Source organism: Eurosta solidaginis, chromosome 1 (genome assembly GCF_040869045.1).
Source record: "Eurosta solidaginis isolate ZX-2024a chromosome 1, ASM4086904v1, whole genome shotgun sequence".
Classification (NCBI taxonomy): domain Eukaryota; kingdom Metazoa; phylum Arthropoda; class Insecta; order Diptera; family Tephritidae; genus Eurosta; species Eurosta solidaginis.
In genome coordinates, this window is record NC_090319.1 from 111,597,184 (window position 1) to 111,620,264 (window position 23,081).

The 23,081-nt window shown below is 40.3% G+C and overlaps 1 protein-coding gene and 1 pseudogene across 1 annotated transcript; both read left to right on the forward strand.

Moving 5' to 3' along the window:
- The first annotated feature begins 289 nt into the window (after positions 1–289).
- Positions 290–19,745, forward strand: LOC137237614 (protein hu-li tai shao-like). Its single transcript, XM_067761458.1, has 2 exons — positions 290–311; positions 18,931–19,745. Exons 1-2 carry the CDS (start codon positions 290–292, stop codon positions 19,743–19,745), a joined length of 837 nt encoding a protein of 278 aa, XP_067617559.1.
- Positions 19,746–19,792: 47 nt separating this feature from the next.
- On the forward strand, positions 19,793–22,388 carry LOC137237617 (uncharacterized; annotated as a pseudogene).
- Positions 22,389–23,081: the final 693 nt, after the last annotated feature.

Sequence of the window (23,081 nt, forward strand, 5' to 3'; positions counted from 1 at the left end):
ACAAATATGCAAACATTATACATACATACATATATATTAAATTGTTTGTGTACGATTTTCAAGTCATGCGAAATAAATTACTGCAATTCTATTCTATTCTATAAATGTTTATTCACTTAGAGGGCATCTTTATTGGGTAATTCTATCGACATAATAAAAGATATGTAGATAATTTATTGAGGATTGCACTGCGACCGTTGGTCTATTATCCCCTAATCTCCTTCACAGCACCTCATCCAAGCCGACTTCCTCGATGAACCCTAGCAGTTCTCTTGGCTTGAGGGATTGAATGAGGGAATGCTCTGACCACGGTAAGCCTATAAACTTAGCCCTGCGTCTTGAGATTGCGTCACAATCCAGGACTTTATTTCGAACGCCGATATTACCTTGAATGCGGCCTGACTGTCACTGAGTATGGCGATTTTTTCACGACAGCATGGCGCTCTTAATACACGTATCAGACGTAAAATTTTGTGTGTACGTGTTTGTTTCTTCTTTTATATTATAATTTTTAATTTGTAAATATATTAAATTTGAAAATGGATTTATTTAATTTTCAAAACAGACTTCAAAAACAACAGCTTTTTTGTTGTTTTTGTAACCTTTGTTTACATTTTGCATTCTCTATTTCCTTTTAACAATCCCATCGACCATGCAATGACATAAATAAAATCAGCTGATCAGATGAGCCAACCATATAATTGAGCCATGGTATTTCAAGCTCCAAATACAGGAAAAAGCAAATATCATATAGGCATAAGTTATGTATATACAAATTTACATGTATGCATTTTTTGTTTTGTTTACATGTTTTTTCAAAGGTGTAATTTCCGTGAAATGTGCTTTATTTGTTTTACAATAAATTATGAATTGTTTTGTACAAATATAAATTGTAGCTCTTATTTTCTTGAAAAAAAAATCTACCAACTTCTACCACTATTTTCATTTTTCGCCTACCAACATTCTCTTTCTAAAGATCCGTGCACTGATCAAAGCAAATCACATTTTGGATTTGCATATACCCTGCAATAATCGTTGCATCATGTGGTCCACTGGAGTACTTACCATTATACTCCACTGTAATGCAGCAATGGACCAACTCATGTTTCTACACGAACATATTGTAAGTCGATCATTGCTCGTTTTTAACGATTGTAATCACTACACGATGTTTATTGGACTGTGGGCACTCCATGGATTACTCTGATGTAATGCGGAGCTGAAATATATGGTCCAGTCCTAGGACATCGCAATGTTCATTGGACCATATTTTTTGTATGAATTGCGGTTAATTTTTGAGCACTCGGTTGGTCCATAGCGAGTACTCCATACATGCATGCATGGAGTAGGTAATCGCGATTTTACAGAGTAATGTGTGTTTCTAATCAACTTTACTACATACATAAGTACATATGTGTTGCTTTGTACGGAATTGACTGTTTTGATTTTCAAGGGTTGTCGCAAAACTATCACAAAGTAAAAACTAGTGCATTTGCGAAGAGCGAAATGATGCACTCTTTGGCGGTGAGTATATGTATGTATCTCTTCCAGTGATGATAATCATGGTATATTTCAGGGACGCACCTTAACGTTAAGCTAATCGTTTATCAAAAAATTTCCACCGTTTCCGTTGAAACACTTCGAAATATTATCGATAAAGAAATTATCAAGATAAATTGTATCTCGTTTTTAACCGAAACGAAAAGCTTTCGTTAACGTTAAAAACGTTAACGAAAACGTGATACTTTATGTTTGAATTGTGCTGGCAATGCTATAGCCATGGTGAAGCCGTAAGGTGGCAACAACGAGCGCACATACACACACAAACTCTATGTAATTTGTTTGTGTAATTCGTTGGTGGTAATGTCAAAAATACTCTGAGAAATGTTCGTACTGTCAAAATTCATGAGAAAAGTTGCAATCAGCTTGGATAATGCTTTCACCTTTAATGACTCCGCCATCAATCAGCTTTGCCAGCATAGTTTGAAATTAATAATCAACATAAACGATTTGATTTCGTTTTGATATGGCAGAAAACGAAACGAAATCATTTCGTTAATTTGACGATCTTAACGTTAATAAACGAAACGAAATGACTTCGTTTCGTTTATTAACGTTGATTATCGTAACAAAATGATATCGTTTCGTTGGTTAAGCATGCCTGGTATATTTGTACTTTTTTTGGTACATTTCGCTTCCCGGAAGTACGTTGGTACTACATTGACATATTTGGTACATTTTTGAAAAATACAGAACTGCACTTCAAGTCTTTGCAAAGCAGATCTGAATGTACAAAAAAAATTAAAATTTTTCGAAGAAAAAGAATTTACCAATCCTTGTGAAATTTGGTAGAGGCTTAGCTTCTAGGACGATAACTGTTTTCTGTGAAAAAGGGCGAAATCGGTTGAAGCCACGCCCAGTTTTTATACACAGTCGACCGTCTGTCCTTCCGCTCGCCTGTTAACACGATAACTTGAGCAAAAATCGATATATCTTTACTAAACTCAGTTCACGTACTTATCTGAACTCACTTTGTATTGGTGTAAAAAATGGCCGAAATCCGACTATGACCACGCCCACTTTTTCGATATCGAAAAATACGAAAAATGAAAAAAATGCCATAATTATATAAATAAATAAATAAATATAAGGCGCGATAACCTCCGAAGAGATCTAAGGCCGAGCTTCTTTTCCAATTTGCGTCGTGCTCCTCTTGATTTTCCCTACAAATTGGCCGGACGGGACCTACATGATTTTATGCCGACTCCGAACGGCATCTGCAAGGCAGATGAGTTTTCACTGAGAGCTTTTCATGGCAGAAATACACCCGGAGCGCTTGCCAAACACTGCCGAGGGGCGACCCCGCTTAGAAAAATTTAATTGAAAAACCTGGGTTTGAACCCATGGCATCCGGTGTGGTAGGCGGAGCACGCTACCATCACACCACGGTGGCCGCCATAATTATATACCAAATACGAAAAAAGGGATGAAACGTGGTAATTGTATTGGTCTATTAACGCAAAATATAACTTTAGAAAAAAACTTGGTAAAATGTGTGTGATACCTACCATATTAAGTAGAAGAAAATGAAAAAGTTTTGCAGGGCGAAATCAAAAGCCCTTGGAATCTTGGAAGGAATACTGTTCGTGGTATTACATATATAAATAAATTAGCGGTACACGACAGATGATGTTCTGGATCACTCTGGTCCACATTTTGGTCAATATCTCGAAAACGCCTTTACATATATAACCAAGGGCCACTCCCTTTTAAAACCCTCATTAATACCTTTCATTTGATACCCATATCGTACAAACACATTCTAGAGTCACCCCTGGTCCACGTTTATGGCGATATCTCGAAAAGGCGTCCACATATAGAACTAAGGCCCACTTTTTTTTCAAATACTCATTAACACCTTTCATTTGATACCCATATCGTACAAAAAAATTCTAGAGTCACCCCTAGAACTAAGGCCCACTCCCTTTTAAAATACTCATTAACACCTTTCATTTTATACTAAGGCCAACGCCCTCTTAAAATACTCATTAACACCTTTCAATTGATACTCATATCGTACAAACAAATTCTAGAGTCACCCCTGGTCCATCTTTATAGCGATATCTCGAAAAGGCGTCCATCTATAGAACTTAGGCCCACGCCCTTTTAAAATACTCATTAATAACTTTCATTTGATACCCATATCGTACAAAATAAATTCTAGAGTCACCTCTGGTCCACCTTTATGGTGATATCTCGAAAAGGCGTCCACCTATAGAACTTAGGCCCACTCCCTTTTAAAATTATCATTAACACATTTCATTTGATACCCATATCGTACAAACAAATTCTAGAGTCAGGCCTGGTCCACCTTTATGGCGATATCCCTAAATGGCGTCCATCTATAGAACTATGGCCCACTTCCTCTTAAAATACTCTTAAATACCTTCCATTTGATACACATGTCATACAAACACATTCCAGGGTTACCCTAGGTTCTTTTTACAACATGGTGATTTTCCCTTACTTTGTTTCCACAGCTCTCAACTGAGTATGTAATGTTCGGTTACACCCGAACTTAGCCTTCCTTACTATTTTTATATACAATTTTGTAGTACTTTATTAAAGGAAGTAAATTTTAATGATAGAACTTTGTTGTGGGGTGCAAAGCTTTCATCAGAAAGTATTTTAAGCGGTGAAACAAATAGTATTGTGCCTTTAGTTATGAACTTGTTTCCGAAATCTGCATTTGATAAAATAGAGAAAATTAGTTTTGAATTTAAAGCTTTAGCAGAGCACGAGAGCCTTAAAAAATTCAAGAATTTAAATATATGCAGCTTTCGGGAAGAACTAAGATCAGTTAAAAATAAATTAAATGCGCAAATGTTTTCCAATATTTATAGAATAGTTCAAGGCATAATTTCGATTACACATTCATCCACAAACGTAGAAAGGATATTTTCCATACAAAATTTAATTAAAACTAAGTGTAGAAATAGACTTCAAACAAACAGTTTAAAATTTAATAAAAACTAAAGACTTGATGAAATCAACTAACAATAGTTGTCATAATATAGATACGAAAAAAGCTTTATGTCAACTGAGGTATTTAAAGAACTCAAAGAAGAAGAAGAACTGTTAATGTAGTGATTGAAACATGAGTTATTAGTTTAGATGTAGGCGACAATTTGTCAACTTTTATACCTGGATCTAAATCTTTTGTACCTGAAATATTTTTATGAAATGTTTTTGCATTGAATGCAGCTCTTATTTTTTTTAAGTATTAATTTATGTTCCTTAATGGTACTCAATAAAGAAATGTTTTTATAAATGTACATAATTGTTCGCTTCAATCGATAAAGTTCTTTTATTATTTTTACTGGAAAAGTATTTCTTCATAAATCATATTTCCCTGTTATACTACCTTTAATTTGTGTTAGAAAGTTTCCTGACTAAAAACAGTTTTTGGATAAAGAAGCAGAATATAGCTCTGATTTGGTTCAAATTCACATCCGAAGACTTTTGGGATGAGTTGGTACATTTTTTTCTTCGTTTGGTACAAAATGAAAAAATCCATTTATCATCCCTGTAGCTTGGGTTTGGTCATCGAAAAGTGTTATAATGTTTTCACACAGAAACTTAATGATCTCATTTCACCTTCTAATGAAATCGTAAATTTTTTGCTTTCACACATAAGTACCTGCTCGATTAGTATGAAGGATGAAATTTCAAGCGAATAAAATGACAATGCTATATGACAGACAATGACAATTACTTTGACAAATGACATTTTTAAGCACTGAACACACCAAAAACTAAGAAACTGAACGCTACCAACAGAGTTGCATTGAGCTTTTAATTTCATTAGGCATTCGATTAGTCACTAATGAAATAATTATAGATTCGAATCTTGTATGGAAGATTGAGCTCAATAATACTATGTACAAAAACACACCAAATTGGCAATTTATACCGTTTGGGCAATTTAGTACGCAATTTATCATATAGTAAATTGTAATAATAAATTGCTAATTTAAAAAAAAATTGCGTAATAAATTGTTTCAAACTGTAAATGATTTGATTATTTTCATTTCACTGGAGTAAGGATTGTCAAAAGAAGATGGCAAACTGAAAATGAAGCCAAAACATTGAACACATTTTCTTACAACACACAAATCTTTGAAAGTTTTATGTTTTCATTTCATTCGCCTAATACCAACAGGCACATTTTAACAATCTGAACAAAAGGTATGTTGTTTCTGTGGAGATGAGCCAACCAGCTATCAAATTTCTTTGTGTAAGCTAAATTGAGTTGTATGAACACCACTCAATTTAAATCGAAATTATCTCAATTTATTTTTCTGGTTGAACATAGTATAAGCGTCTTAATGTAGAAAAATGCCTTTATTATTCAATAAGCCGTGTGTGTGAAAATAGTATTATGCTTGCATTATTTGGGGATTCTCATCAAATTTATCCTAAAAATAAAGGGCTTCAGTTTGTGAAAATGGAAAAAATAAAAAGCGCATTGTGCTTATTTGCGCCAATACTTTCTTTTAAAAAAAATTCATAAAAATCGGTTTGGTACTTCTTGAGATTAGCCGTTCCAAATATTTCCCATATAAGCATTTTTATATTATTAGTATTGTAACGAATTTTCTGCAAATTCCTCTTATTTGCCCTTTTGCTAGGTTCGTATCGCTAAGCTGTTGAATAAATAACTCCAATATTGAATAATGGAAAAATGGCCTTTATTAAAATACTTCACAATAACACTCAAACTGTGCAACGAATAGCTTAATAACCAAACTGATAGCTCAAATGAAACTCCACTATTCAAAATAATACTGCTATTGCTCGCTAGATATCGTCTTAGTCGTAACTGCTTGACAACTCAAATCAAACTCAAACTCCTCGCCTTTACTGTCGCGCCTTTTATACTTTTTGATTCCTAATTGCATACTTCTAGGCTTTTCCATTCCAGAACTTACTAGTTAGTTTCGGCTACAAAATCGCCAGCCACAACCACGTGCACAAATTATTGCCCTCTCTTGTGACAACTCAGACAAGATATATGCATGTGTTTGTGCATTGCCGCTCCACTGCTCGTATACGTACATATGTGTAGACGCAATTATTTATTCGATTATGTAGATACATAATGATTGAATTATTGATGTGAATGTTTGTAGTTTAGAGTCTCTCGAGTACACATAGGCGTATAAGTAAATGCATCTGTGTGTGACATCTCTCTGGGCTGCCTTATATATGTGTATACTTGATTTGATTATTGATGTAAATACTGCTTAGCATGGCCTTAGTGATGGTATAGCTTAGTGATGCTAATATCCGTGACACTGCCCTCCACTTAAGTCTGATTGTCCCGATCAGACAAATCTCTCGATCTAAACGCTGCTAATCTTTCCAAATGAACCACTTTCATTTTGGTTCGTGGTTTGGTAGTGGTTTGTATGCGGTACACTACATCGTTGATCCGTTTTACAACTTTGTATGGGCCTTCCCAATTACACTGCAATTTCGGGGACAAACCTTTTTTTCGTTGTGGGTTGTATAGCAGCACCAAATCTCCTTCCGGAAACCCTTCCGAATTAATTGCTTTATCGTACCTCGCTTTCATCTTGTCACTCATAATCTTTGCTCGTTGCCTTACCAGATCGTGTATCTCTCTCAGCTCTTCTTCCAAGACATCAGTGGATTTCTTGACATTCCTCTCCGCATTGGCATCTATCCCATACTTCAAATCAGCTGGCAGTCGAAGGTCATTGCCAAAAATTACCTTTGCGGGAGTTTGACCCGTTGTGTCATGTACTGCCGATCGGTAGGCCATCAAGAATAATGATATGTGTGTATCCCAGTCCTTATGGTACTTGTCTAATACTTTCCTTAAATGCTCCTCCAATGTTCTATTGAAACGTTCCACCATACCATCGGACTGAGGATGCAATGCAGTTGTCCGTGTTTTTCGAATGCCCAACTTCTTGCATATTTCTTGGAACACAGCTGATTCAAAATTCCTGCCTTGGTCAGAATGTAACTCCATTGGTACACCATACCTTGCAACCCATTCGTTTTTAACCACTTCTGCTACTGTTTCTGCTTCTCGGTTTGGGATTGGGTATACCTCTGGCCATTTACTGAAATAATCCATAACCACCAGTACGTATTTGTTTCCGCGGTTGCTAGTAGGAAATGGACCTGCGACATCCATGGCGATCCTTTCAAAGGGTGCACCTGAAATATACTGCTTCATCTGGCCATGACTTCGGGTTTTGGGCCCTTTCGCTCTGTTGCATACCTCGCAATTGGCAATCCACTCGGTGCCCGACTGATGGCAGCCAACCCAATAGAATCTCTGCTTAATTTTCTCGAGTGTCTTCGTGATTCCATGATGACCTCCACTTGAACCATTGTGCAGCTCGCTGAGCTCGTCAGGAATCCTCTTTCTGGGAACAACTATCAGTTTCTTCTTGCATTGACCATCCACACTCTCCCATACTCGATGCAAGCAACCGGATATCAATTCTAAACTGTTCCACTGTGCCCAATATGACTTCGCAATGGGACTCTCTGCTGACATCTCCTCTCTGCTTGGTCTTTCGTTTCGTTCTAGCCCTTGCATAACATGTGACAGCTCTGTATCTTCTAGCTAACACTTCCTTAGTTGTTCCTTGTCCCATTCATCCGTACACGTTATAGTCATTAGTCGGACATCTATAATGTCTTCTTTGGCCTCGGCCTTTGAACAGTGCTTGCATTCCAAACTACATGGTCTTCGTGACATTGCATCAGCATTTCCATGGGTACTACCTTTTCGATGCTCAATGGAAAAGTCATAGCTTTGTAGTCGCTCGATCCACCGTGCCAATTGTCCTTCCGGATTACGGAACTGCAGAAGCCATTTCAACGCTGCGTGATCTGTCCTGACACGGAATCGCTGGCCGTAGAGGTATTTGTGAAAATGTTTAATGCACTCTACCAATGCCAGCAGCTCTCTCCGCGTAACGCAGTAGTTCCTCTCTGGTTTTCCAATCGAACGGCTGTAATATGCAACTACCTTTTCCTGTCCATCGACCAGTTGTGATAAAACGCCTCCTATAGCATGTCCACTCGCATCTGTATCTAGAATAAATGTTGCTCCTGGAATCGGATATGCTAACATTGGGGCAGTGCACAAACGCTCCTTCAATGTTTGGAAAGCCACTTCTTGCTCCTTCTTCCATTCAAAAGCTTTATTTTTTCTTGTAAGCTCATGGAGGCTATGGGCTACGCTGGAAAAATTTGGTACAAATCGGCGGTAATATGTGCACAGCCCAAGAAAACTTCTCAATTCATGTAGGTTCTGTGGTATTGGCCAATCCTTTACAGCCTCTATCTTTTCGTTCGCAGTGCAGATGCCCTCTGTCGTTACCTTGTGACCCAAATAATTTACTTCCTTTTTAAACAGCGCACACTTTTTGGGACTTAACTTCAGACCAGGGCCAGCTATTCTCTGGAAAACTTCCTCCAAGTTCTTAAGATGTTCATCAAAATTCTTGCCCAATACGATGATGTCGTCCAGGTACACCAAGCATGTTTTCCAATGTAGTCCTTTCAGTACCTGGTCCATGAGTCTCTCAAAAGTAGCTGGTGCATTATAAAGTCCAAAAGGCATCACTGTAAATTGCCAAAGACCATCACCCACACTGAAGGCTGTTTTCTCTTTATCTTCCTCCTTCACTTCAACTTGCCAGTAGCCGCTTTTCAAGTCCAGTGTGGAAAACCATTTCGTACCAGATAGCGAGTCCAGAGTGTCGTCGATTCTTGGCAATGGGTAGCTATCCTTTTTCGTTACGTCATTCAACTTCCGGTAGTCCACGCAAAACCTCATTTTTCCATCCTTCTTTTTTACAAGTACTACCGGTGAGCTCCATGGACTAGCTGATGGTTCGATGACGCCGCTGTCGCTCATTTCTTGAATGATTTGACTCACAACTTCCCGCTTCGCCAGTGGAACACTACGTGGAGCTTGAGGGATCGGCCTCGCATCTCCAGTGTCTATTTGATGTTTAACCACGTTGGTGCGGCCTGGTTTAGAATCATCCTGGTCAAATATGTTTGCGTACTTTAGAAGCAGTTGTTTTGCCTTACTCTGATATGCTTCCTCTAGCCCCTGCGTCCATGCCGTGATGTTATTTGAAAGATCAGTATTACTAGCTGAAACGTGTTCCTGGAGCTGTTCACAGTTAATAACTACTTCAGCCTCTTGGCATCTTCCCAAAATAGCTCCTTTAGTCAGTTTGAGTGGTGACTTGAACTCATTGAGTACTCTTACCGGAATATGTTCATCTTGTTTTGTCATAGCCAGGGTTTTTCCTACAAGTATGTTTAGTGCTGATTTGTTTGCTGCTTCGACAACCCACAATTTGTTTGTCCCACAATCTCCATCAACCTTTGCCCAGATGACTGCTTCTGATTTTGGTGGTATTTGCTGACTCTCTTCCACCAACACTCGTTTACTGCTGTAGCCTCTCTCGTAGCCGAAATTAAGTGGTACATCCATGTTTTTATATCGCATCGTCTTGCTTTGCATGTCGATTTTGATGCCCTGGTCGATTAAGAAGTCCACTCCAATTATGATTTCATCAACAATTTCTGCCACTATAAAATTGTGTACTACCGTGACGTTCCCAATTGCGACTTCACATTCTACTTCTCCAATTACCTGGATGTCCTCTCCCCTGGCTGTACGTAATCTTGCTCCAAGCAATGGTCTTATCTTTTTGTTGACTAAATCCGCTCGAATGATGGAATGAGATGCACCCGCATCTAAAGTCAGTAAACGTTCCTTTCCGTCCACATGTCCTCCAACAGTAAGATTGCTCGATCTTCTTCCAATCTGCGAGATAGAGATTATGGGGCATTCAATTGCGGGAGCCAGCTGTCGCCCCTTGCGGCTGACTCGATTTAGTTTAACGATTGAGTGGTCTTGGAGATTTGCTCATCACCTTCTGCTCTGCGTTTACGACCACCCACATTGTTGGAGCTATTGGGACCGCTGCTGCAATGTCGTGCAATATGACCTGGGTTGCCGCACTTGAAACATTTAATAACTCCGGCATTTTTCTGTTGTGATCCCTTCAGTGCTTCCAAAATTGTGTCTACCCAATCTAGTCTTTCCACTTCCACACGATGAGTTTTGTATGCTGGTTTACTCAATAGTGAGGCCGTTTCCTGAGTCAATGCATGTGATAATGTTTCAGCAAATGTCAGCTTTGGGTTTGCGTATGTAGCTCGCTTCGTTTCCACGTCCCGTATGCCATTTATGAAACTCTGGATTTTTACCATCTCGGTGTATTCCACGGGTGCGTCCGCATTTGCGAGATGAGCTAACCTTTCAACATCCGAGGCAAACTCCTGCAAAGTCTCATTCGCTCTTTGGTGACGGTTTTGCAACTCAATTTGGAATATCTGTTTCCTATGCTCGCTTCCATAACGTCGTTCTACAGCAGCCATCAATGTTTCATAACTGTTCCGTTCGTACTCTGGAATCGTCTGTAAGATTTCCGCTGCAGGCCCTTTCAATGCCACGAACAGTGCAGTTACTTTATCATCCGCATTCCAGTTTTTCACTGCTGCGGTCTTCTCAAACTGTAGCTTGAAGACCTGGAAAGGAACAGAACCGTCAAATGATGGTGTTTTTACCTTGGGTTGCTTGCTGAAACAGCTGGGCGGTTTAGTTGTAACTGCTCCATACGACCTTTTAACGCTTCTATTTCGGCATCAATTTTGTCCTCGAGTTGTAAAATTTTTGCATCCTGCTCTTCCAAATTCACAAAGAGCTGCGATGATACCTGTTCCGAAATTTGTGCCGACATTTCAGATATACGTGCCTCTTGCGCTTCCAGTTGAGATGCCAAATATGTCTTCTGTTCTTCCAATTGTGATGTTATACGGGTTTCCTGCGCTTCAATCTTCGATGTTATGCGTGTATCTTGGGATTCCATCTGTGATGACATTGTCGATGTTTGAGCAGATATTGCAGCCAAAATCATGTTCAAGTCTGTGCTCGTAACTGTCTGCGATGTTTCGTTTTTCTCTTCAATTTTTGTTACTTCCTCGCCATCACGATGAAAGTCATACTCTTCCACATCAATTCCTTCCGCTTCCATTGCCTCTCGTAGCCGTGCCTGAAGTTCAAATTTAACGCCGCTTGTATTCAATCCACGGCTCTCCAACTCCTTCTTTAGTTGCTGGATTTTCAATTCACTGAACTTTGCCATGTCCCTGTTGTCCTCTGGAATTTATTCAACAATTCCTCTTCTGACACTGTTTAGGCCCAATGCCTAACTTTTATCTGATTGACGGCGCCCCTCCTTAACGTTTTAATAATATTTCCAGCCACCCACACTCACGCCGCATTTGTGTGCATGCATGCACATGCATGCGTTTCATACGCATGCACGTGTGTGTGCGGGTTGTCAGCACCCATGCACGTATATGTGGGGGTTGTTGTGTGTGTGGCTTTTTTCCCCTCCTTAATACCAGAGGACTTTTTCGCGGCTTAGCGGTTGTCCTCAACGGGATAACCGGCCTCTTTTTCGATTGACCGCCAACCAGCACACATCGCCCAAGATCGCCACCGTCACGTTCAACACCAAGGTAATATTGTATCCACTCTATATTTCCTAACACTCTTAATAAAACATTATTATAACGAGGAAATCCTCTGTGCGTTTGTTTCCTTTATTTCTTTTGAGCGAACCATCCACTCCAAGATCGACCCTTGTGCGCCTACCCACTGCCGGTTTACGACGCACTCAGGCCGAACATTGGTCCTCCTCACCAGGAACTAAAAGCACCTCTTTATATATACAGTCCACAACACAGCACATTTTGCCTACTAGACAATTTTCCGAAGGATTTTGCCTACAAAAAATTTATTTGCCACAGCAGATCACAGCAGCCAAAAATTGACAAGGAAAAAGTTGGAGTTTTTATATTGTACATAGGTGACCAGAGCCACAGCGTATTCGCCAACCACAGCACAGCACAATCAAATTTTCTTACGACAAACTAAGAAGTAAGTGTTATATTTCTTGCCACTTTTTTTTGAGTGTTGTTTTTTTTTGCAAAATAAAGAAGAAACCCGTGTAGTGCGCGAAAAAAAAAAAAAATTTAAATCAAGAAAAAAGAAGTGAAAACAGTGAAGTGATTTAGTGAGCACCAATTTATTTTCTATTTTCAAAGGTTAAATCACTCGGTTTGTTAGCCTTTATTTCAGTCCTTGTGATTATCTGGTCTATCCCCCCACCAGTGGTAAGGTTTTCCAGACACAACACAAGGAAGAGGGTAACCTAACCTCACTTTCCGCACCATACTAAATAGGTTTTGTTGTTGTTTTTTTTGTATTTCACAAACACGAAATTAAGTTCAATTTAATTAATTAATCCGGTGCTCACTTCACTTTTTAAACACTTTTTACACTTTTTTTGGCGCTTGTTTTGCAATATCGCACGCATTTTTTCACTTTCACCAAAATACACCCATTATTTGTGGAGGTGGCGAGTGGTCCCCTTTTTTGTTGTTGCCGCTGAGACAAAAAGTCTGTAAATTAAACCTTTTTTCTGTTGTCGCTGCTGTGACAAAAAGTCCATAAAATAAACCCTTTTCGTTGTCGCTACCAAGACAAAAAGTCTGCAATAAACAAAATAAATAATAAACTTGAAGTTCAATAGTTTTTATTTAGGGCTGGGCAGGCATTTTAACTCCGAAGAGTTCCATTTCTATAATCGGCAATTTTCTCGTTAATAAACGTAAATAAAACAATGGAAACCTACATCCGTTTAGCAGAATCAATCGCAGAGTTTGATAAAGATTACAGCCTTATTCCGGAGAGCGACCATAGCAAACACACCCTTGCAATACAGCAGGAAGAGTTGCGGCTCTTGTGGAAGAAGGTAAAGTCTGCGTTTGATTCGCTATTGGGATCTGATGAGGTGTCAGCGGATGACGTTATGGCGATCAGAAAGAAGCAAAAGGCAGCATACGCAATCTACGTGCGATGTTCAGCGTCTATATCTGCTGAGGCAGAAAAATACAAGAAGGATGAAAAGAACGTCAACCCTGAGCAAGAACCTCATGGGCATAAAATTCGCCTCCCTGCTTGCGATACGGAAGTTTTTAAAGGGGATTATCTGTCTTGGCCAACTTTTCGCGACCTTTTCACGGCAATTTATATAAACAATTCCAGCTTGAAAGGGGTGGAAAAGTTATTCCATCTCAACAACAAAACGCAGGGCGAAGCAAAAGATATCGTTAAAAAATGCCCTCTCACAAATGAAGGTTTCGAGATGGCCTGGAAAAACTTGTGTGAAAGATACGAAAACAAACGTATCTTAGTTAACACACAACTACAAATTTTATTTAACTTAAAAAAGGTAGAAAGTGAGTGTGGCTGTTCAATAAAAAAGCTGCAAAATGATATAAATAATTGTATTTCGTCCCTCAAATGCCACAAAATTGACACTTCCAATTGGGATTCAATCCTGACCTATCTATGCTCAACCAAGTTACCAGAGAGCACGCTGGCTCTTTGGGAGCAAAGTATAGACCATAAAATGGACATATCCAAGTGGGAGGATATGGATAAATTCCTGTCTAATCGGTTTCAGACACTTGAAACAGTGTCTGGTTTTACAGGGCATACCACTTCGAAAGTGCAAAAACCAAACGCGTCGCGACACTCAACGGAAACCCCTACGAAAAGAATTGGTGCTTTTCAAACGAAAGTATCCAAGCAAACAATAAAATCAATTTGTAAAATGTGCAAATCTACGGAGCACAGATTACGCAACTGTTCACGCTTCTGCGACTTAACCCCAGTAGAAAGGATTAAATTTATAAAATCCACAAGTGGCTGCCTGAATTGCTTATCCCCAGGACACACCGTGACGAAGTGCACCAGTTCCTACAACTGTTCCAAATGCCACTCTCGTCACCACACGCTCCTGCATGCGGATACATCTCAGCACACGGCTGTACGCAATCCTTTCAAAGATGCGGATAATAGCCCAACAACTTCGGCACAGGCGCGACAATCTGCGAACCATAATGTAAAATCCTGTCATGCCAAGTCCAGCACAGGCGTGCTATTAGGAACTGCTCGCGTATACATTCGCCATAATGGTACCGACTTCTCCGCACGGGCATTAATTGATTCAGGGTCTGAATGTTCCTTTATAACTGAAAGACTGAAACGCAGAATCAATTTGCCAGCGAGAAAAATGCATGCCCACGTTTCAGGCATCACAAATTCGGTGTCAGCTAGGTGAAAGAAGCATCCAAAATTGAATTACGTTCACCGGTGGATGCCTGCTTCAGCCTGACTACACCCGTTCTAGTCCTAGCCAAACTCACTGGGAATCTTCCATCCTGCCATATCAACGTCATGACTATGCAGGCATTCCCAGACTTGGTTTTGGCAGACAAGAGGTTCTACATCAACGAAGATGTAGACCTCATACTTGGAGGAGACATATATCCCCAAATTATACTGAGTGGTCTGCAAAAGAATGTACTAAATACACTTCTGGCCCAAGAGACAGTGTTCGGTTGGATACTAACCGGTCGCATCGAAGCACCGAGTCCAACGAAGAGCATCATGTCATTCTACAACGAGGTTGCGTTGGACAACCAATTAAAAGCTTTCTGGGAGGTAGAAAATGTTCCCAAAAACAAAATGGTTAATGAAGAAGAAAGGTATTGTGAACAATTATTTAAGGACACAACAAAACGTGATGAAAGTGGAAGATATACAGTCTCGCTACCATTCAGGCAGGATTACCCTGAGAAGATTGCATTAGGACCGTCTCTAAAGCGCGCATGTTCACAATTCTTCAGAAATGAGGGGCGATTACTGAAAAACCAAGAGTTAGGGAAAGAGTATGTTCGTGTGTTATCCGAATACGAAACGCTTGGACATATGAGAAAAATTAAAAATAATGTACCATCCGACGATTCGGATAATTATTTCCTGCCCCACCACGCCGTTGTAAAGGCGGAAAGTACCACCACCAAGGTGCGCGTCGTCTTCAACGCGTCAAGTCCGACAGCAAATGGCATTAGTCTAAACGACATACTCCACCCAGGTCCAGTACTCCAAGCAGACTTGCCTATTTTAATTTTACGTTGGCGACTATATCGCTTTGTCTTTAATAGTGACATAGAAAAGATGTATAGGCAAATTTGGGTGACCGATAATCACGCCAAATTTCAAAGAATTGTCCATCGAACATCCCCCAACGAACCCATCAGTCTTGACGAACTAAAGACTGTCACATTTGGTGTAAACTGCGCCCCCTACCTCGCGATACGGTCACTTCTACAATTGGCAAATGATGTAGAAAATACCCACCCAATAGCATCGGGTATATTACGCGAAAGTATGTATGTCGACGACGTTTTATCTGGAGGGCATACAATAGCGTCAACTATCAAAGCAAGGAACGAGATTCGCGAAGCATTACACTCAGCTGGCTTTCCATTGCGCAAGTGGACATCCAATTGTGAGGAAGTCCTTCAGGACATCCCCAAAACGGATTTGCTCAGCGAGGACTTCCTAGCGTTTGAAGAGGCTAGCTCGGTGAAGGCACTCGGAATACAATGGAACGCGCATTCAGACATGTTTTACTTCACCGCAGGAGTTTTAGAGAAGGGCGAGAACATCACCAAACGCGCAATCCTATCCGCTATAGCCAAACTTTTCGACCCTTTAGGCTGGCTTGCACCAATGGTCATAGTAGCAAAAATATTAATGCAGAATATTTGGTTAGAAGGCACCGGATGGGATGAGCCTGTCTCACCAAATACATTAGAACGGTGGAAAACCTTCACCCAACACTATGGCGAAATAGATAACATACGGATACCGCGTTGGGTAAATTTTTCCCCGGAAGGCGAAATAGAAATCCACGGCTTCTGTGACGCTTCCGAGAAAGCATATGCTGCAGCGATATATATGCGCGTAAAAAGAGACGATCAGTTTTTCATTCACTTACTCTTAGCAAAAACCAGAGTAGCTCCAGTGAAAACCATCTCGCTACCACGTTTAGAACTCTGCGGCGCCGTGCTTCTCGCAGAAATGATGGAATCAATATTCCGAAATATTCATTTGGGACCCGTAAAAGTTCACCTCTGGACGGATTCAACCATCGTACTCGCATGTATAAGAAAGCCGCCCTGTTCCTGGTCAACCTTCGTCGCACACCGAATCACTAAGATCATCGATATGGTCGGTAGCAAGGACTGGCTTCACGTGGACTCGGAATCTAATCCAGCGGATCTAGGAAGCAGAGGACTACTTGCATCAGAGTTGACCAACAATTCGTTGTGGTGGCAGGGACCTTCTTGGCTGCAAGAAGACAATTCCCACTGGCCAGCACAAGAGACCGAATACAAAACGTCCGTTGAGGAAAAGAGGGCACAAACATATGCCACGACAAGGGTAGATCATGTAGATATTCTCGATCGTTTTTCAAATTTACCCAGGGCTTTGAAGGTTCTATCCTATGTTAGGAGATTTTATAAACGAACTCACCCAAAAACTAAAGCGATGTTCCACGAAAGGTCGTGCATAATCTCAGCCGATGAGATTAAGGCAACGACTCAAGCATTAATACGAGTCTGCCAGAAACAATTTTACGGGACAGAATATTTCAAATTAAAAAATAGGGAACCTATCGATCGCAAGAGTGAAATACTGTCCCTAAATCCATATATCGACAAAGATGATATTATTAGAACAGGGGGGCGTCTAGGGGCGTCAAAAGACATGTCATACAACGAGCGTCATCCGATCATCTTGCCTTACAATTGCAGGCTGTCTCGCCTGACAGTTATGATGGCTCATCATGACTCCCTTCATGGCGAGAACCAGCTCATGCTCCGTCTCATCCGAACTCAATACTGGATACCGAATGTCAAGACCATGATCAGAGCCATCATCCACAATTGCAAAACCTGCATTATTCACCGAAAGCAGGCACAGTCCCAACTTATGGGGACCCTTCCCTGCGAGCGGACTACTTTGACCCGCGCGTTCACCAATACCGGGGTAGACTTTGCAGGGCCTTTCGACATCAAAAGCTACCGAGGTAGGGGATGTCGACTGTCAAAAGGCTACGTATGCCTTTTCGTCTGTATTTCCACTAAGGCCATCCATTTAGAAGCCACTAGTGACCTTAGTACCCCAGGCTTCCTCGCGGCCTTTTCACGTTTTATCGCGAGAAGAGGATGTCCGAAGAACATCTACTCCGACAATGGTACGAACTTTGTCGGAGCTTCCAGATCTCTACGATCGGAATTCAAAGCCTTCCTGGCAGAAAGCCGAGACAAAACAGTCTCCAAGTATAGCCATCAAGCATTAACTTGGCATTTTATTCCCGCTGGCGCTCCACATATGGGCGGCTTGTGGGAAGCGGGAGTGAAGAGCTTCAAAAGCCACTTCAAAAAGATCGCTTCTCCCCACAAATATACTATGGAGGAGTTCCAAACACTTTTGTGCCGGATTGAGGCGTGCCTCAACTCGCGCCCTCTCAGTCCGGGGTCGAATGACCCAACGGACCTGGAACGCCTAACTCCAGGACATTTCCTAACAGGCAGCCATCTTCTGGCTCCGCCAGAACCAGATGCTAGTGAGAGCGCTGCCTCGATGATAAATCGGTGGCAGAAACTCAAAGCCCTCCATCATACTTTCTGCAAGCGATGGAAGGTGGAATATCTATCCGAACTTCAAAAACGAGTGAAGTGGAAGCATCCCAAAGAAAATATACACGTGGGAGATCTAGTTGTCATCAAAGAGGACAACTTATCTCCCAACGAATGGAGGTTAGGCAGAGTCGTCAACGTACACCCCGGCGAAGATAACCGAGTACGTGTAGTCGACCTCATAACCGAGAAGGGTCAAGTCAGACGACCTTTGGTCAAACTGATCCTTCTTCCCACGGAGATAGATTGTGCGAGGACCAAAAGCTTCGCTTAACAATCCCCCCGTTCCTCCACATCCCTCCGTTCAAAAAAAAAAAAAAAAAAATAATAAAATATCCCACTCACTCGTTATTCCATAACGAGTATACCAGAAAAGCCTTTACGCAGACCCTCGGTCTGCCACAGAAAACAAAGGCACTCGGCCCATAATCTTTTTTAAATTTTCAAAATTTTAAAACCCAGCGCTCGCCCACCGAGGCCAATCAACCACCCTAATGCAGATCCCCATCTGCCACAAAACACTTATTTTTAATTTTCAAAACCAAACCCCATTTCACTCACTCACCCCGAGCGAGGACACCAGAACCCTAACGCAGACTCAGGGTCTGCCACGGAACGCAGATGCACTCAGCCAAAGGAACGAGGCCAAGCAATAACCTAACGCAGATTCGATTTCTGCCACAAATCCAAAAGAATTTAAACGCATACAGCCACAGATTAATGATAATCGACGTGCTGATAAAATATCCGCAGGTCCACAATCACACATACTCGAGGGTGTTACATGGGACGAAGCTAATCGTATTAAGGAGGCCACCGTTTCACCAGCTGGCGATCATGTCGTGCTAATGGGCGCCGCCTCCAAGGGAATCATACAACGTGGCTATCAACATAATGCGGCCGTTTATAAGGCACCATATGCTAAGAATCCATTCGATAATGTAACCGATGATGAATTGAATGAATATAAGCGCACGGTAGAACGTAAAAAGAGCATTCATGGTGAATATACCGATACTGATTTCTCGGAATCAGCGCCACTGAGTTCGATGCCGATCTCAGCACCACAACAAACGAAACAAACAACAATCACACCTGCCGCAGTTAGTCAATCGGCACCAGAAGAGGTTTCAGAACACCAAGTAAGGAGAATACAAACTCAGCAAGCGCCAATTCCAAGCCAACACGAAGTAGTGCTGAGCGATGCTACCATAATCATATTGGCAGCAAAAACATCAACACAAATTCATAAAAATTATAACCACCATCTTCAATTAAAAACTTCTGTGCCGCAACCCTATCGCACTTGCTCCCATTATGGTTTTAACTATCCAATTACTTATCAACCAAATATCCCAATACATCCAGCTAATTTGATCACCGCAGTACAATTGCAGCGTGAAAAGGTAATCGCCTTTATTAAGTCAACTGCAATGCGTTTAAATACGAGTTATTTCTCACAACAAAAACAAAGATCATAAGAGATTTTTCACTTGGTTTATGCGGAACAATAAATGTATTAGCGGAAATGATTTGTAAAAAGGACGTTATCCAATGGTTTAAAGAACTCGAGAGTTATAAAAGAATTGACACAATGTGCACTTTGCTTAACATGTGTCCGCCATTTGAGTTACGTTTCTTAGGTACATGTCTAGAAGAATTAGGCCGGCGTGATTCACAAGAGCTACGCGGCATGGAATTGACGGTAAACAATCCTCAAGATTTGGCAGCTGATATAGCTGCATGTCAAAAGGCGAACCAACTGATAAGAAGATACGAGAAAAAAGGCGCTGTATTTCGCGTTAATACGGGCTTGCAATCGTACCTGCGTTACAGAGATATTCCGCACATTGGAAGGTTGGAGTGATCGTGATTTTTAAAGCATGAATGACTCAGATACATTACAGGAACTCCCATTGGTATATACTATGGTTGCGAATCATCCCGTTTTCTCATTCGACCAACAATGCAAATGTATACAAATTTTTGAAAAGATAAGAGAAAATAAATTGGTTGTTGATGCGGATTTTCAAACACAACCACCTCCTTTACAACAACAAATGAATATGGATCAAACATTTGTAAATCCACAATTACAAGACCAACGTCAGCATTTGCCTCCGTCCCATCAAGAACTACCACAACATTTGCTCCATGCAATGCACATCCCTGGCCAACCACACCCACAGATATTAGCACCTTTGCGACACAAAAGCCACTACCCTTTGGCTTAAATTCAGCGTTGTGAATAGTAATAACTGCCGATAAAGAACGCGTCATGAGGCGAAAAGAAATTTTAAATGCTTTCTCTGCACAGGAATGTCGAAGCAACTCAAAAGGAATCAGCGAAGCTAAACTGTTAGCAATAACTGCAACAGAGACACCAACAAAGCATACAAAAATCCTTAATGGTAACAAAACGAAATAACGCACAGCAAAGCCTGTCATCCAAATCAATGTTATCGTTAGCGATATAAATTCATATTGCCGGTTTGTGCGAGTTAGCAGATTCCAGCTTTTTAATTCCTCCGCTTCAAAACGCGATGTAACCTCATCTTCAATAATGGATTCTACTCCCGCTTTGATATACCACAGACATTTTTCCAAGTTAAAACGTATTTCTTCATCCTTTTGGGAGTTTTCATAATCAGTCCTGGAAGTGTCATTGGCTGTGGGAAGAAGTACACTATCCCTACTAATAAGCGTATTGCCGTTTGTAGTGGGCAAACTGTTTTCCGTTTTTGATGTGATATGATATAGTCATTGGACTTGGCTTCTATAAAGGAAGGTGAAGCCTCCTCACCCTCTTTCTTCAGACGTTCTTTCGCTGCTGTTTCTATACTGAGACGTCCAAACTCAAATACCTTTAGCAAAAGTTTTACATATGCTCTGCGCACACCTACAGACTTATTTACGGCAGACAAAATAATTAAAAACGAAATAAATACAATAAATGGAATGCAAAAGAAATCTAAAACTGTTGTACTAAACATCATCTCTTTTTTTCAGCAAAACCTTATTCCTTTCAAATACTTTTAACCAATATAGAGCCTTTAACATTATGCCACATATACCAATGACATTTCTACAGGGTCTTCATAAGATAATTCAAGCAGATGGAACAATGCAACATCCTGTTCCGGTGGACCCTCATTTGATTTCCTTGAATGTCATTCCGAATGATACAAGTCCAATATTTCAACCATCTTGGCAACGGATGTATCCTCAAACTATCGAGGGTGTTATTAGCAGTGATGTGGCCGGTAACCCTCTACAAACGTTAATTCGCAATGGTTACCCCCGTAGACATAAAACAGGCACCACATATACACCTTTGATACATCAACAACAACAATTAACCGTTAATCCACATTTTCAACCGGTCACAAACTATTCAACATTGGCTTATACAATGCAAAATATGTCAATGTCAGAGGGAGCTATTACCGGCTTAGATACCACGTTTATACCAAGTTCAATGAATTCAAATAAAAGTGTTGGAAGTGATACAGGTAGTTCAAATGGTTCATGTGGTGATGTTTCCCCACCAGAAACGCCAACACTGTCTAGTGTTTCATCAGGTTTACGACTCGGCGGTAGTGATAATTTGCATCAAAAACATTTTGGTTATAATACAAAACCAACGGGGAGTACAATGGCCGACCAGATAAATTAATTTCATCGAATGTTGCTGTAAATGCGGTTAGTACGACTGAAAGTGGTGGAATGTATAATCACCATTGCCAAATACACATCCAGCATTAACGCAACAGACTCAACCAATGTATGGTACAGAAATTATATTAGCTCCTGGCGGTAATGCAGGTGGCATTGATCTTATGCAAACAACTTCATTAGCTAATAATAATAATAGTGGTGGTGTTGGTGGTAATAATATTGCTGTTGTCACATCGAATATGGGTACAAGTAATAATAATATAGCGAATAATCCTGTATTGATGAGTTCACCAACGGCAGGTGGTGCTGGTGGTAGTATACTTACGAATATAACACCAAATTCAGTTATACTACCATCGCCACATCCACAATATAATACAGCGTATCCATATCAAGCCGCACCTACCACACATCAACGTTTAATGAATCATACGGGGAACGTTTAGCTGCAATTGGATAATTACGTCTACTCATCCAAAGCATATGTATAATGCGTTCGTTTCCTTTAATAAGAAATATGCTACCCAAAATTACATCTGAAAAGAAAAAAAAGAAGAAAAAATTTATTGATTAATAAAAAGAAATATATAATAATCAAATTCCCAATTTATGAAGCACTTACCTTTTTGTCTCGATATGCGTACGCACGCCTCGCGCTCTAGGAGATGAAAGAAAACGCAACGGGAAAAAATCGTACGATGTCATCCCGTTGTCCCAATTCATGGGAGTTTCCATTCAATATACGTATGTGTGTATGAATGTTCCCGAGCATTTTTTTTCTCTTTTTTGTCTTTGCTGCCGGTAAATATCTACCAGTACGCGAACCTTTTAAGAGGAAAATGTTGGTAGACACAAAAAAAAAAAAATGAAAATAGTAGTAGTTGGTAATTTTTACCAAGAAAACAACAGCTACCGTTCATATTTGTACCAAACAATTATTAATGTATTGTAAAACAAATAACACGCATTTCAAGGAAAAGACACCTTTAAAACACGTAAACAAGACAAAATTACATGTACCTTTGTATATATCTACATAGCTTATACCAGGGATGCTTAACGAACGAAACGATATAATTTCGTTACGATAATCAACGTTAATAAACGAAACGAAGTCATTTCGTTTCGTTTATTAACGT